Source organism: Bubalus kerabau, chromosome 21 (genome assembly GCF_029407905.1).
Source record: "Bubalus kerabau isolate K-KA32 ecotype Philippines breed swamp buffalo chromosome 21, PCC_UOA_SB_1v2, whole genome shotgun sequence".
Taxonomy (NCBI): domain Eukaryota; kingdom Metazoa; phylum Chordata; class Mammalia; order Artiodactyla; family Bovidae; genus Bubalus; species Bubalus kerabau.
In genome coordinates, this window is record NC_073644.1 from 28,288,455 (window position 1) to 28,305,624 (window position 17,170).

Below are 17,170 nucleotides of genomic sequence, written 5' to 3' on the forward strand. Positions count from 1 at the left end.
ACTCCAGTACTCTGGCCACCTCATGTGAAGAGTTGACTCATTGGAAAAGACTCTGATGCTGGGAGGGCTTGTGGGCAGGAGGAGAAGGGGACGACAGAGGATGAGATGGCTGGATGGCGTCACTGACTCGATGGATGTCTGAGTGAACTCCGGGAGTTGGTGATGGACTCCAGGGACGCCAGGGAAGCCTGGCGTGCTGTGATTAATGGGGTCGCAAAGAGTCGGACATGACTGAGCAACTGAACTGAATCACAACAGTAAAAGATATTTAGGTGTTTATCAGTTTTCACAACCAACACTCAGACAAAAAAAATAAAAGATCATTACAATTGGGAGCCATAAGGGAAACATGGTTAACCTAACAATATAAAATAATTACATACAATTTGGGGAGTGAAGTAGAATGATGTGGTAAGTGAAGTGCATACATGCACAAGTTTTCATCCACACAGCCAGTCTATGTCTTTTGGTTGGTGCATTTAATTAATTTACCTTTAAGGTAATTACTGATTTGTATGATCCTATTAGCATTTTCTCGATAGTTTTGGTTTTATTTTTTGTAGGTATCGTCCTTGGTTTTCAGACTCAAAAATTCAGTAACCTGTCTCTCCACAGCCACAGCTGCCCTTGTTGGAAAGAGCAATACTTTCAGAATCAAAAGATCTAAGTCCTCTGCTGTCTTTTATTTCTGTCTGCCTCAGGTGATTAACTGTAAGTTCTATGGCACAGTGTTCTTAACTTTTCCTTGTGTCCCTAAGGATTGGTTCTCAAAGTGTAAGAGTATTTATTACAAACAACAGTTCAAATGCTCAACTCATAATTAACATTTCTAATGAACACTTAAGGTTCTGGCAGGAATTCTTTGTCTACATGATTTAGGAGCAAACAGGTAACACTGTGTTTCTTGTCAACTAAAAGTCACCCCCTCTTTGCTCACAATGATTTGAGTTTTGCACAAACAGAATACAAACAGAAGATGAATACTGGTGCCAAGCTCCATGGTGGGCACTGGTCACATTACCTCACTTCACTCTTGCAGTAATGCTAAATGCTCCTCTTTCTCTCTACCCTGACTGATGGCAAACTGAGGTTCAGAGAGGTGTTAACAACTTGCTGAGGTCACACAGCTGTGAAGACAGTAGTGAGTTGTTTTTTGGGTGTCTTTTGCCAGTAGCTCACAGCTTGTGGGATCTTAGTTCCCTGACCCGGGATTGAACCAGAGCCCCTGGCAGTGAAAAGGCAGAGTCCTAACCACCAAACTGCCAGGGAATTCCTAAAATAGTAATGTTTTTTTGTCCTCAAGCAGTTTTGGGAGAGGCTCAAAGTTTGTAGTCTTTTTAAAAACCCTTGGGCTTCCCAGGTGGCACTAGTGGTAAAGAACCCGCCTGCCACCACAGGAGATATAAGAGATGTGGGTTCGATCCCTGGGTCATCCCCTGGAGAAGGAAATGGCAACTCACTCTGGTATTCTGGCCTGGAGAATCCCATGGACAGAGGAGCCTGGTGGGCTACAGTCCAGTCAGACACGACTGAAGCGACTTAGCACACATGACAAGTAGAAGCAGCAAAGCTATGAGATCACTGATTGCTGTACCTGCATAAGCTGGGTGGGCGTTCAGTTCAGTTCAGTTCAGTCGCTCAGTCGTGTCCGACTCTTTGTGATCCCATGAATTGCAGCACGCCAGGTCTCCCTGTCCATCACCAACTCCGGGAGTTCACTGAGACTCACGTCCATCGAGTCAGCGGTGCCATCCAGCCATCTCATCCTCTGTCGTCCCCTTCTCCTCCTGCCCACAAGCCCTCCCAGCATCAGAGTCTTTTCCAATGAGTCAACTGTTCGCATGAGGCGGCCAAAGAACTGGAGTTTCAGCTTTAGCATCATTCCTTCCAAAGAAATCCCAGGGCTGATGTCCTTCAGAATGGACTGGTTGGATCTCCTTGCAGTCCAAGGGACTCTCAGGAGTCTTCTCCAACACCACAGTTCAAAAGCATCAATTCTTCGGCGCTCAGCCTTCTTCACAGTCCAACTCTCACATCCATATATGACCACAGGAAAAACCATAGCCTTGACTAGACGGACCTTTGTTGGCAAAGTAATGTCTCTGCTTTTTAATATGTTATCTAGGTTGGTCATAACTTTCCTTCCAAGGAGTAAGCGTCTTTTAATTTCATGGCTGCAGTCACCATCTGCAGTGATTTTGGAGCCCCCCAAAATAAAGTCTGACAGTTTCCACTGTTTCCCCATCTATTTGCCATGAAGTGATGGGACCAGATGCCATGATCTTCGTTTTCTGAATGTTGAGCTTTAAGCCAACTTTTTCACTCTGCTCTTTCCCTTTCATCAAGAGGCTTTTTCATTCCTCTTCACTTTCTGCCATAAGGGTGGTGTCATCTGCATATCTGAGGTTATTGATATTTCTCCTGGCATTACGTAGAGTATATTTCTGCTGTTATTTTGTAAATACTTCGTACATGTTTTTGTAACTATAATCAATAACCACAATAATGGAAATTCCTAGTAGATATTCATGAAAAGGAGCACATTTGAGGTATGTTTAAAACCAAGTCTCTCCCTATAACCCATTCAAGTCTGTACAGTGGTGTTACCTGTGGCATGAAACTCTCACATGAGCCTGATACAGACGCTGTTGCATTATATGAGGATATTAGCAGCAAATCTGGTAGATGAGTCAATTAACTGTACTCCTTTAAACAGAAGTGTTTATCAAGTGGAGAAAACACATCAAGATCAAGGTGTTTTAGAACAGATTGAATTTACTGATTATGAGTACATAAAAACCACAACATTGTCACCATGCAAACGCGCTGGATGCTGCTGCAGCTCAAGTCTCACTTTCTGGGCTGCAGAAGCAAGACTGCAGAACTGCTGAGTTCCAAAGATCTGAGGGGAACATTCTCTCCTTAAAGGTGTAGCTATCAAATTCAAGTCGTGAGTGCTGGAGTTTCTACCATCCCTACCCTGGTATCTTGGCATGAAAAGTATACAAGTGATTGGGACTTCCCTGCTGGTCCAGTGGTTAAGAATCTGCCGACCAATGCAAAGGACACAGGTTCAACCCCTGCTTGGGGAACTAAGATCCCACATGCCACAGAACCACAGAGCCCATACCACAGGGCCTGCGAGTCACAACTACTGTCCCTGCCTGCAACAAAAGATCCCACACGACACAACAAATGTCCCTCATACTGCAACAAAGACCCAACGCAGCCAAATATAGAAATGCTTGCAAAAAGTATGCAATCATCAGACATTTTCTGAAGGGCCTAATCAGAAACCACAGACGGTAATTCAGCTTTATGTAATACATACTACATAACAGGGAATACAGACAGAAAGTGTTAGTCGCTCAGTCGTGTCCTACTCTTTGCGACCCCATGGACTTGCCATGCTCCTTTATCCATAGGATTTTCCAGGCAAGAATACTGGAGTGGGTTGCCATTTCCTTCTCCAGGGGATCTTCCTGACCCAGGGATCAAACCTGGATCTTTCTCATTGCAGGCAGACTCTTTACCATCTGAGCCACCAGGGAATACAGACAAGATAACTCAAAACTAAAACGTCTTAGAAAGCAAAGTGTAGAACTGTATACACACAGTGTGAGCTTCCTGCAGTCTTGTAGGTATATAAGAACATTTGGGGTAAAGAGAATAAGAACATTAATTTACCCATTGAAAAGACAGCAACTGGAAAGAAAAGGTGTGTGGTAGAAGAAGGGCATTTTCATTGTCAAATTTTAAGCGTGAACCACATCAACTTATTACCAACATTAACAAACAATTCTTTTAAAAAGTAAATCATCTGCAACCACTTGGGATCAATGGTCTGGTAATGTCTGATAACATGAAACTTGCAGGTACCCCTTGACTCTGCAATACCAAGCCCATGTATTTCCTCAAAAGGAATTTTTTAAAATGTCCATTTGTACAAGAATATTCAGAAGGAATGTTTTCATAATAGCCCCAAACTGGAAATAACCCAGGTATATATCAATAAAAAAGTGAATAAACAACCTGTGGCACAATCATACAATGAAATTCTACATAGCAATACAAAAAGAACAAATTTCTCATACAAGCAATAATATGGATGAAATTCAAAGACATACTGAGTGAGGAAACCAGACACTAGTGACCATATTTCACTTTAGATGAAGTTCTTAAACAGGTACAACTGGTCTATGATAGAAAAAAAAATGTTTCAACAATGACTGTCTACAAGGGTACAAGGACAGGAATGGCTGGGAAGGGGTAGGAGAGAACCATATGGGGGCAATGAGACTATTCTATGTTTTAATAGGGGTTTGGGCTAAACATAGGTCTAAGGGCAAATGTTATACCTAGAATGGATGCATTTCACTATGTATAATTTACTTTAAAAAAATCCCATAAATAAATATTGAACTCTGGTTAATATTAATATAATGCATGCTCATATGAGAAAGGGTACAGTGTGCTAATGTTTGTAACCCACTCTGAAATGCATTAAAAAAAATCAGATGGATTGATGGATAAGTATGATAGAAAGATAAGTGCAAATATGGCAAAATGAACAACTGAATACAGATAGTGGATCTATGGATATTCACTGTACAATTCTTTCAAATTACTGTATGCTTGACATTTTTCATAATAAAATGTTAGGGGAAATTAATCATCTTACTATTATGATTTACTTAAATTACTTAAATTTACTTAAATTACTTAATTTTTTTTTTACTCCTGAGAAACTTTAATTGGAAAATTAAGGGAAATGTTCAGAGGATGAGAGGTCTGAATTTTTTTTTGAATTTTTTTTTTTAATTTTATTTTATTTTTAAACTTTACATAATTGTATTAGTTTTGCCAAATATCAAAATGAATCCGCCACAGGTATACATGTGTTCCCCATCCTGAACCCTCCTCCCTCCTCCCTCCCCAATCCATCCCTCTGGGTCGTCCCAGGGCACCAGCCCCAAGCATCCAGTATCGTGCATCAAACCTGGACTGGCAATTCGTTGAATTTTTTTTTTAACAGAATGTGATTTGAAGAGAAAAATATTTTTTAAATATATTTTTAAGAGCACTTAAATTCAGAGTGAGGAAAAGATTAGCTTGCATTTATGATTATTCAAATAAATTTAAAGAGCAGGAATAATTGGAAAGATAATAAAAGGCTGAAGCAAGAAAATACAAACTGTAAAAAAAAAAAATTTGTATGGCTTTCAGCAAGAACAGTTATTCTATGGTTTATAATGAAGACTTTACAAAGCCTGCAAAAATCTCCCCAGACTCAATCTCATAAGCACAGACTCACTAACAAAATTTTTAATAACAGCTTATGATTGCCAGACAGTGTTTGACATGCCAGGAGTGAAACCATGGCAGTGCCTGAGGTCCCTGCTCTCAGAGTTACAGGATGAAGAGAGAGGAAATAAGCAGGTAAACAAAAGGACGGGCAAAGGATGAATGCTCTGAGAAGTAGAAAACAGTTGGCAATAAAAATAGAGGGGGTGGGGCAGAAGGAGCAGCAAGATGGGTGGTCCCTGGGATGACATTTGAAGACACCAGACTTCAGAAGACCCGGGAATGGTTTTCCAAGCTGAACACAGAAGGTACAAAAAATAGGGACCGTTTTGCTGAGATACAGAAAGCCAGTGTGGCTGAAATGCAGGGGGCCCAGGGTCTACCTGTGTAGGATTGAGACCATAAAGAGCTAAGAGTGATGGGCAGGCATTGGAGGGTTTTAAGTGGGAGTAATATGACCTGATCTACATTACAGAGATCACTGGGGTTCCCCTGTAAAGAATGGATTAGAGGTATGAGAGCCATAGCTCAGAGTTCAGTGTTAAGTCCACCATAAGAGTTGGTTCAAGAGAGAGTGGTGGGGCTTCCCTGGTGGCTCAGGGGTAAAGAATCCACCTGCCAGCGCAGGAGACACGGGTTCAGTCCCTGATCCAGGAAGATTCCATATGCCGCAGAGCAACTAAGCCCAAACTGCCACAACCACTGAGACCATGCTTTAGAGCCTGGGAGCTGCAACTATTGAGCCCGTGTGGCACAACTACTAAAGTCCGTGCGCCCTAGAGCCTGTGCTCCGCAACAAGAGAAGCCCCTGCAGTAAGAAGCCTGAGCACCGCAACTAGCGAGTTGCAGCTGTTCATCACAACTAGAGACAAGTCCACACAGCAACGAAGACTCCAGCAGAGCCAAAAATAAATAAACACAATTATTTTAAAAAAGAGAGAGGGTGGTGGCTCAGACCAGCAAAGTAGCAGTAGACAGTGTAAGCGGACAGACAGATTTAGGATTGATTTGGAAAGCAGAGGCAAAGGGTTTAGGATTGACCAAATGACAATAAATATATGCTCCGTTACTAAGTGAAAGAAGTCAAATACAAAAGACTATTTACTGTATGATTCCAGAACTCAGTGACAGAAAGCAGATGGTGTTATGTGGGGCGTGGATTGACTGCAAAGGATTCGAGGGGATTTTTTTTTTCTGATGTTGTTAGGTCTTTTCACTTAGTCTTTTTCTTTTGTAATTGAAATATAGTTGATTTACAATGCTGTGTTAGCTTCAGGTGTACAGCAAAGTGATTCAGTCATACCTATATATTTATATATTAATATATATATATATTCTTTTTCAGATTCTTTTCCATTATATTACAAGATACTGAATACTGTTCCTTGTCATACCGTAGATCCTTGTGGTTTGTCTATTTTATAAATAGCAGTGTGTACCTGTTCGAGGGAAGTTTTAAGGTAAAGGAACTAACTGTCCTAGATCTTGTTTGAGGTGGTGGTTATAGAATTGTATACAATTATGTACTGTGTTACCTCAATAAAGCTGAAAAACAGAATCCCACAAAACAAAAAATGCCTCAGTAATAACACTGCATGAAAACCACAAAAATATACACTGCATAGAACCATTCAAAGTCCTGTAAGCGTCCCTCCCACACAGCCCCCGGCACTGAGTAGTAGCTACTCAGTAAACGGTCAATAGATTGAAACAACTGAATTGGTTATGAGGAATGGGCCCAAGGAGAATTTTCAGGGCAGGGGCCAATGTTCTCGCTAATAACTATTTTACCCCTTCTGGGAAAACCCATGGAGTAAAAATGAACACAAGCCCCAGGAGGTAAGGAATTTCCACGTCTGTCCTCCTTCTCCTCCGTAAGACTGTATGATGACTCAGGACAGACATGATCAGAATGAGGAGAATGTAGGTGAAAGCTGAGGATGGATGTCAACAGCACTTTTTTTAAAGGTTGAGTTAATGTTTTCAAAAATTCTGAATGAGTTGTCATTGCTTCTCTCTCTCTTTTTGCCACCCCTTGCAGGACACGGGATCTTAGTTCCTGGACCAAGGATGGGAACTGTGCCTCCTGCAGCGGAAGCGTGGAGTTTTAACCACTGGACTGCCAGGGAAGTCCCAAGTTGTCATTGCATTAAAATCAGATTTCACACATGAAATCAAGGTTCTGGCTTCTCTTGAAAAGCTAAGTCTCCTGCAGCTCTGGACTCGGTTCCCACGTGGCCACATAGGTTGGTGTCCGTTCCTGTAGGCGTCCACCCTCCTCTCTCACTCACACCACTTGCCTCCCCTCTGTTGAGCTTGCAGCTCCTGATGACATCAATCAGGAACTAGATAATGACTCTAAGAACTTTAAAATCAGCTGGAAACTTAATCAACCCACCCCCACTGTATATTTTATTAACCTCTTTGCTAATCTGTTTCTCTAATTAAGTGATTAGCAATAAAACTCAAACAACAGAAAAGTTGGCAAAGTATTGGAGGAAAATGGGGAAAGGGTTGCTGAGGACCTTGGGTAATTAAAGTTATGTCCACTATCTTAGGAGGGAAAACTGCACCCTTAGTAGAAGCAAGGATGCGTTAGGGACTCCATGGGGCCCAGGGCTAGACAGGCAGAATAAGGGGCCAGAGGTGATCCCCAAATGCAGTTTTGGAAGAAGCCCTTGGCAACATGTGGTTGGTCTAACATTTTCTTTATGCTCTCAGCACTGGGGTGCTTCACTGTGGGAAGGCCAATATGAAGCTGAACAAAAAATCTTGGGTCCCTTGGGGAACATATAAATAGAATAAGGGGAGTTTCTATTGTTATTCAAAGGGAGGACGAAGGCTTCCCTGGTGGCTCAGTGGAAAACAATCTGCCTGCCAATGCAGATGTGGGTTGATCCCTAGATCAGGAAAATCCCCTGGAGAAGGAAATGGCAACCCACTCTAGTATTCTTGCCTGGGAAATCCCATGGACAGAGGAGCCCGGTGGGCTATAGTCCATGGGGTCACAAAAGAGTTGGACATGACTTAGCAACTAAACAACAACTCCAATATAAGGCAATAAACACACACACAACCAGTCTCCCTTCTACCACTGATGGATGGATCAGCCTGGACAGGCCCAAGTGCTGTTCTCAGAGCACAGGCCCCCAGCCACTGTCCCTTGAAATTACCTTCAATGTTTTTATGTAGTCAATGAGGTTACTCCATCCTGGAAATCATTTAGCCTCCAAAAATTGACTCTGCCTTCGGAACATTGAATCTACACTCCATTATGTGTTGATTATATTTAACCCCCCTAAGGAAAATTTTACTTCCTTTCACCTACAATCTTAGAGGGGTGCCTCTCTATAATGCTCAAACACTGTCCTCAACTTGTTGCATCTTACTGTCAGTTAAATAGGGTTATTTGAGGCTGAATTTCTCAAACTCGAAAATGGATAAAAATCACGTGGGCCTCTTGTGAAAATGCAGACTGAGATTCAGCAGACCTGAGCTGGGGTCTGAGATTCTGTAGTGCTGCTGGTCCTAGGACCAGTGTTATTCACTCAGTCGTGTCCGACTCTTTGTGACCCCGTGGACTGTAGCCCACCAGGATCCGCTGTCCATGGAATTCTCCAGGCAAGAATACTGGAATGGGTAGCCATTCCCTTCTCCAGGGAATCTTCCTGACCCAGGGATCAAAACCCAGGACCAGTAGTCACATTCTATGGAGAATCTCGTGCAGCATAAAAACTCAATCTACATCATTATTTAAGTTCTGTTTGTTGGAAAACGTGTAATTTAATAGATCACTAATATTTATCATGCCTATGACAACACTAATGTTGCTAGGTAAACACCGTGCAGCCCAACCATCAACTGAGGCAAATTTCAGGCCAGCTTAATCACATCTTTCTAAAATTCTCAGTAATATAGGCACAAACGAATAAGCCTATAAAAGGAAGGGCGTTCAATAACTATCATGGGCTCCGATCTGTGACTCAAACTCCATAGCATCAGTTGGCTGGCACTGTGAAGTGGTTGTCCAAAGCGGTGCTCGCAGAAGTATTCGAATTTTGTCTTAGAGTCACTCATTAATTCAAAATACTTAACATTTGCTAAGCTTGGGAACTTAAAGCAGTGGCAATGTAGAAAGTGGCATTACTTTATTAGAACAACGGCTCTCAAGAGTTATGGGTCTAGATGGTACAAGATTCCAATCATCAAATTCTACCCACCCCCACCCTCACTTTTTTTGGTCACTTTGCTCAGCATATGGGATCTTAGTTCCCCAACCAAGGATCAAATCCAAGCCCTTTGCATTGGAAGCACAGAGTCTTAACCACTGGTTGCCAGAGCATTCCCAATCATCATATTTTGAGTGATGCTTACTTACCCAAGTACATTAGAAGGAGGAGGCATTCTATACACATTTGTTTTAGCATCAGGGGCCTAAAAGGCTCATGTTTAAACTGCAAAGTTTCATCTTAAAGTCAAATCACAGGTCAAGAAGCACATGAAAGGATGCTCAAGATTGCTTGAGCATCAGGGAAATGCAGATGAAAATCATGCTATCACCTCACACCTATCAGAATGGCATCACCAAAAAGCACAAATAACAAATGTTGGTGAGGATGTGGAGAAAAAGGAAGCCTTATACACTGTTGGTGGGAATGTAGATTGGTGCAGGCACTGTGGAAAACAGTAGGGAAGCTTCTCAAAAAATTAAAAATAGAGTTACCATACGATCTAGTAATTCCACTCTTGGGTACATATCTGAAAAAAATGAAAACACAAATTCAAAAAGATACATACAACCCCAATGTTCACATCAGCATTATCTACAATAGTCAAAATACGGACGCAAACTAAGTGTTCATCAATAGACGAATGGATGAAGAAGATGAATGAAATACTGCTAAGTCGCTTCAGTCGTGTCCGACTCTGTGCAACCCCATGGACTGCAGCCCACCAGGTTCCTCCATCCATGGGATTTTCCAAGCAAGAGTACTGGAGTGGGGTGCCATCGTCTTCTCCGGAATGAAATACTACTCAGCCATAAAAAAGAAAGGAATTTTGCCATTTATAGCAACATGGGTGGACTTAGAGGGCATTATGCTAAGTGAAATAAGTCAGAGGAAGACAAATACTATATGATACAGCTTACATCTGGAACCTAAAAATTACAACTAGAGAATAAAAAAGCAGACTCACAGATATAGAAAACAAACTAGTGGTTACTACTGGAGAGAGGGAAGGGGGAGGGGCAATTTAGGATTATGGGATTAAGAGGTACAAACTGTTAGGTATAAAACAAGCTACAAAGATGTATTATACAACATGGGGAATATAGCCAATATTTTATAATAACTATAAATGGAGTATCAGTTCAGTCGCTCAGTCGTGTCCAACTCTTTGCAACCCCATGAATAGCAGCATGCCAGGCTCCCTGTCCATCACCAACCCCCGGAGTTCACTCAGACTCACGTCCATCGAGTCAGTGATGCCATCCAGCCATTTCATCCTCTGTTGTCCCCTTCTCCTCCTGCCCACAAGCCCTCCCAGCATCAGAGTCTTTTCCAATGAGTCAACTCTTTGCATGAGGTGGCCAAAGTACTGGAGTTTCAGCTTTAGCATCATTCCTTCCAAAGAAATCCCAGGGCTGATGTCTTTCAGAATGGACTGGTTGGATCTCCTTGCAGTGCAAGGGACTCTCAAGAGTCTTCTCCAACACCACAGTTCAAAAGCATCAATTCTTCGGCGCTCAGCCTTCTTCACAGTCCAACTCTCACATCCATACATGACCACAGGAAAAGCCATAGCCTTAACTAGACGGACCTTTGTTGGCAAAATAACGTCTCTGCTTTTCAATATGGTATCTAGGTTGGTCATAACTTTTCTTCCAAAGAGTAAACGTCTTTTAATTTCATGGCTGCAGTCACCATCTGCAGTGATCTTGGAGCCCCAAAAAATAAAGTCTGACACTGTTTCCCCATCTATTTCCCATGAAGTGTCCTTTAAAAATTATGAGTGACTATATCATACATCTGTAACACAGAATATTGTACAGCAACTAAAGTTCAAAAAAAAAAATCAAATCACAGGTCAAATATTACATCAGTGATAATCTGCAATCACATGGGAAACTTCCACAACCTCCCAGCACTTCAGTTTAACCACCTGCATCTGTGCCCATTTAGTATTCTACATCCTCTTATATTGATGAACTGTCCATTCCCCTACCTAAAGCCAGCTCCCTCATTGAAAATCATAGCTCTGCAATTCTCTCTTCTCTACTGTGAATCAAAATTTCCCTCACTATTGGTTCATTTCCATCAGCAGACAAAACATTCCATTATTTTTTTTAAAAGAAGATGTTCTTGATCCCCCATCTTTTTCTAGTGATTGCCCCAATCCCTCTCCTCCCTTTGCCTCCCAACTCCATGAAAGGGCTTTCGATACTCCCCATCTCTCACTTGCTTCTCTGATCCCTTGAGAACCCATTCCAATTAGTTTTGGAGCCCACATCCCACTTAAACTACTCTTCAAAGGCCACCCATAGCCTCCACATTTAATAAACCCAGTGGTCAATTCCCAGCCTTCATGCACTTGCCTTTTAAAGCAGCATGGAATACGTGGGTCCCTATTCCCTGGAAAATACTTCTTCTTTTCTAAAATAATTTTTAGTAATTAAAAAAAAATTTATTTATTTGGCCACATGGAGTCATAGTTGCCGGCATGTGGGATCTTTGTTGTGGCACATGGATTCTCTAGTTGGGGCGCACAGGCTCAGGAGTTGCCCTGGGCAGGCTTTTAGTTGCTCTGCAGCATGTGGGGTCTTAGCTATCCGACCAGGGATCCAATGGGTACCTCCTGCAGTGAAAGCGCCAAGTCTTAAACTCTGGATGATCAGGGAAGTCTAAAAGGTACAAACTTTGAGCTACAAAATAAGTAAGTCATAGGAGAGAATATAGAACATGGCGACTATAGTTAATGATGCTGGATTGCTGAAAGATGCCAAGAGAGTAGATCTTAAAAGTTAATCATCATGAGAAAGACAAATTTTGTTAAGCATATATTCTGACAGATGTTAGACTTTGGGTGGTGATCAATTTGCAGTATTTACAAAAATCAAATCATCATGTTATATACCTGAAACTGATGTTACATATCAATTATGCTGTGCTGCCTGCTATGCTTAGTCACTCAGTCATGTCTGACTCTTTGCGACACCATTGTTGCCAGGCTCCTCTGTCCTCCGCTATCTCCTGGATAGTTTGCTCTAATTCATGTCCACTGAGTTGCTGATGCCATCCAACCATCTCATCCTCTGTCGACCCCTTCTCCCCCTGCCCTCAATCTTTCCCAGCATTAGGGTCTTTTCCAATTGAGTCGGCTCTTCACATCAGATGGGCAAAGTATTGGAGCTTCAGTATTCAGCATCAGTCCTTCCAACGAATATTCAGGACTGACTTCCTTTAGGATGGACTGGTTTGATCTCCTTTCAGTCCAAGGAAATCTCAAGTATTCTCCAACATCAAGTTCAAAAGCATCTTGTATTTATTTACTTATTTGCCTGCACCAGGTCTTACTTACAGCATACAAAATCTTAAATTTACAGCATGGAAACTCTTAGTTGGGGTATTAGTTCCCCTACCAGGGATTGAACTTGGGTCCCTTGCATTGGGAGCTCATAGTCTTAGCCACTGGACCACCAGGGAAGTCCCAGGACACTTTTTAGATGTCTGCCTATGAGACTACTATACATTCATCAGGCCTAATCATGAGGTCATTAACTTCCTCCTGAGCCCCCTTCATCTATCTTCCACTTTTGTCTCCCTCTGTATCTACCATATCAAATTTCTCTGAATATTTCTTTTAAATGTTAAATCAGATTCCCTTTTAGTTTCACATATACAGTTTCCACTCATCTCTTTCCCCAGCTCACTGACAGCAGAAGATGAGGCAGAGGTAGGAAGTCTCAGCCTCCAAATCTATTTTTACAACTGATAGGGCCATACAAATGGCGTCAGAACATTAAAATGGAACTTCTTAAAGCCCACCAAAGGAAGAAAGACGTAAGCTAAGAGTAAGACTATCTGGGACATCTTGGAAACGTCACAGATTTATCTTCTTGTGGCCCAGTTTGATTCCGAAAGAAATCCGGAGATGAGAAAACCCATAACGGGGTTTTTGCTTGCTTTATGGAATGACTTTGAGGGAAACAGAAACTATGTTTTGACACCTGAAACTAACACAACATTGTAAATCAACTATACTTCAATTAAAAAAACCAACTATGTTTTGAGTATTACGGGCTACTTTTACATTTTTAATACTCATAGAAATTTCATGACTCACCTCATTTTACAAACGAAGAAACTAAGATTCAAAAAGATTAAGCAGAGTGCTGATTACACAGCTGTTTACTGGCAGATAGAACTTCAAATTCTGCTTTCTATCAAGCTCACTCTTTTACTCCATCACAGTACATACATACATATTCATTCAAGGCATTGTTGCCATATTATATTTGTTCAACTTGAAACTGGTTTATAAACCGAAATTAGCATAAACAACCTAGTTTAATAAGTTTGGAAATTAGCTTAAGTCTGGGATAATATAGCGGTTTCATTTCATTTCCTCATTTTCCAATTTAAGTTCAATGGAAGAGAGTAATTCATTTAGGAAGTACAAATGGCGTTAGGCCATTTGCTCTGGACTCACCATCTCCAGAGCAGAAGGGACTCTAGTTCACACTGACAAAGTGGAAGAGGCCCAAGTAAATTTGCCAAAAGTAGGAATATGGAAATTGTGCCCACAGCCAGAACAATGGACATAGCTTTGTCAAAACAAAGAACAATAAAGTGAGGGAAGGCGATTTGTCCAGCCCTTATGCTACTTCATGGCTTTTTTTTCCAGTTGCTGGTTTCCTATTCACTTTAACAAAGAAAAAGATTAAACACAGGATTTAACATTTCACAAGTTTTTATTACCCTTTAGCAGAAGCAAAACACTGCACATACTAAGCTGCAGCATTCAAAAATCCAAACTAGGGGAAACCATCAGATAACAATCTCCAATAGCAATGTTGCCCAGTTCAGTCCTACAAAAGAAAGTCGTCCAGACTTGATGCCCACGGTGTGTGTTCCCCGCAACCGAAAAGCTTTAACTCTGATACAGACTAGGGATCGAACCCGCGTCTCTTAGGTTTTCTGCATTGGCAGGCAGGTTCTTTACCGCTGAGCCATACAGACTAAATGTAATTATCCTGAGGGGTATTACTGCTCTGAACTAATCAATATATTTCATACAGGACACAATAACATCTTGGCTTCTATCTTGGCCTCGGGGGAATTATGTCAATGTGGACGGCCAGGAAACTACATCAGGTATCAGACAGGAGGTAAATTAGCCTTGAATTTAAAATACAAAGCTGAAACGACAGGCCCTGAAAATACAGCCACAAAATAATGCCCAGGGGCACTCTTGCTTTGAACATTGTGTGGGCAGCAGATTTTTCTCCCTGGCTCTCTGCTAGGCTTTTCGGAGTTGAAAACTGTTTCTCAGATGCTAGGCTATAGGTGTCAAGGACCATCTAAGTCCTTTTAAAGACGTTTTGTGCACTTGTATTCATAATTTATGACACTTCTTTTTTCCCCGGTAAGCCAAAAAAGCACTTACTGCCTCGGAGCTTCATCAAACTAGTCGGTGATCCAAAGAAGACATTAAATGGGTTTTCACTCAGGCTCTATGAAATCTCCTGCCCCGCCCGCCCCCCGCCAATCTTACCCACACGCCCAGTCACACACCCGATGCGTCCACCGGAAGAAAGCTTTTTAAACGAACAGAACACAAACTCACAGACCCAACCCCCAACTACTAGTTACTCGGGCACACGTTAAGGAGGTGCTAATTTTATAGAGGGATTTTTGTTTTTAAACTCTTCCTAGAAACGACCACAGCTGTGCGCTCCCAGAGCGTTTTCGTTACAAAGCGTGTATGTGGTTTTTAAGACAGTTATTTTTATCCCTACTTCCTACCGTGTGAGGGGGCGGTGCGCAACGCAGGTAGTCAGCAACCTCCGTCACTCGGGTGACTGGGCTTTAAAAGGCTGCATTCACAGGCTTGGGGGTAATATTCAAGCCCCAGACCCCACCCTGGCGGCTGGTTAAACTCTAAAGGCCACAGAAAGTCACTTGGACGGTCCAATCTGACGGTTCTTTGAGAGACCTGACACTTTGCACAGATCCTTGCCTGCTCAACAGACCAGCCTCGGCAGGCGTTCTGGACCACACGTGCACAGAGCGAGCAAAACAAAACCAACCCCGGCTCCGGGCGGAGAGGGAAGCGCCGCGCGATTAACCCAGGGGAACGGCCACTGCGCTCAGCCGAGCCTCCGCCTGGGGTCCCGGCGCGTGCCGCTCCTCCAGCCCTGCGCACCCTCCTCTGCTCGCCAGCCCTGGATCCGCATCCCGGGGGCTCTGCACCTGGGCTGCCGGAGAAGGTGTCTCTCGGGGGCGCTGCAAGACCCGCCGGTTGGTGTTTCTCCCCTCCCTGAAATCCTGTGTCACTTTCCGACTGGGCACTTTCCCAGTGGTCCGCCCTCGACGGGTCCAGGTCTCTCCTCGCATCAGTCTCCTCCAAGTGCTGTCATCTCAATCCCCCATCCCCACGGCTCCTCTAGCATCACCCACCCACCCCCACACCCGACCAAGGGCGGGGTGGGCGCGCAAACCCAGCTCCCCTGGCACTTACACGTGGCCACAGCGGGTCCGAACGGGGTGGTGCAACACCTCCAGGCACACAGAACAGTCGAAGGACGTGACGGGCAGCTCGGGGTCCCCCCGGCGCTCCAGGGCCCGCGGGGTGGCCGAGGCGGGCGCGGATTTCCCGCTATCGCTGCTCAGCACGGAGCCCATCCCTGCGCCTCCGGCCCCAGACGGTCGCCAAGAGCTCGGTGTCTGCGGCCGGCTTGTTTTGTTGTCCTGCGGTGGAGGAAGGAAGTCCCGGCCCAGCTGCGATCGCCGCCTCCCCGCGCGCCCAGCCCGCGCAGCCGAGGAGCAGCCTCGGTCGCGGCGCCCAGCCTGGGTCTAGGGCAGGCCGAGTGCGATGCCGCGTTCGGAGTGAACCTCCCTCCGCTCGCTGCCCGAGTCTAGGCTGGGAGGCGGCGGCGGCGGGGCGCACGGTGCACGCCAGACGTCCCCCGGCCCTGGAGGATTGAAATCTGACACCTCAACTGCAGAGCCGAGGACCGGGGCTGGCGGTGAACCTCGGCGGCAATCGCACGACTCCTCCTTCCGAACCTCTAGAGCTAGTGTATGAAAGTGCGGGCGTGGTCTTGCCTGAACGCAATCGGGAGAACACCCACTTGTAAGGTGCTGGTCCTCTCGGTCTTGCAATGTGATGATTACTGCTGTAGCCACAGAGAGGATCTACGAGCGTCTCCTAAGAAAGTGCTAATCAATACTTCCGTCATCTAATCAACACTCCATAAATGGAGAGGTAGCAAGCAGTAGTGGGAAGAGTTCTTGGAGCTGAATTGAGTCCCAACTCTAGGAAAGGGATTCCAGCGCTGTTCTAGGAGCGTCCCCCTCCCCCAACCCCGCAACCGCCCCTCCTCCCCAACCTCCGCTGCCAGCTCCCCGCCCAGTTTCCTCACTTTAGGAATCTCCTGCTGCTGTTTGTACTCCCCTCTCCATCCTCTTTTGAATATTTATGACCAAATACATCAGTTATTAATTCACGCATTTAATAAAACTTATTCAGTGCCCACTGCGTGACAGACTCCGTTTTGGTGATGGGGACACAGTTTCCAACAAGCAAACAAAAATCCCAGTTCTCACAGAACTTACTTAAAAAACATTTTGGGGGAAGATAATCA

The 17,170-nt window shown here is 43.8% G+C and overlaps 1 protein-coding gene across 3 annotated transcripts in view; it reads right to left on the reverse strand.

The window, feature by feature from the left end:
- The window catches only part of RNF125 (ring finger protein 125), a 48,049-nt gene extending 31,426 nt beyond the window's left edge, over nt 1-16,623 (reverse strand). For all 3 annotated transcript variants that reach the window (XM_055559265.1, XM_055559264.1, XM_055559263.1), the window contains exon 1: nt 16,045-16,623. In XM_055559265.1, the coding sequence (XP_055415240.1) occupies nt 16,045-16,208 (164 nt within the window). In that variant the 5' untranslated portion in view covers nt 16,209-16,623. The remainder of the gene's footprint in view (nt 1-16,044) is intronic.
- Between the last annotated feature and the right edge of the window lie 547 nt (nt 16,624-17,170).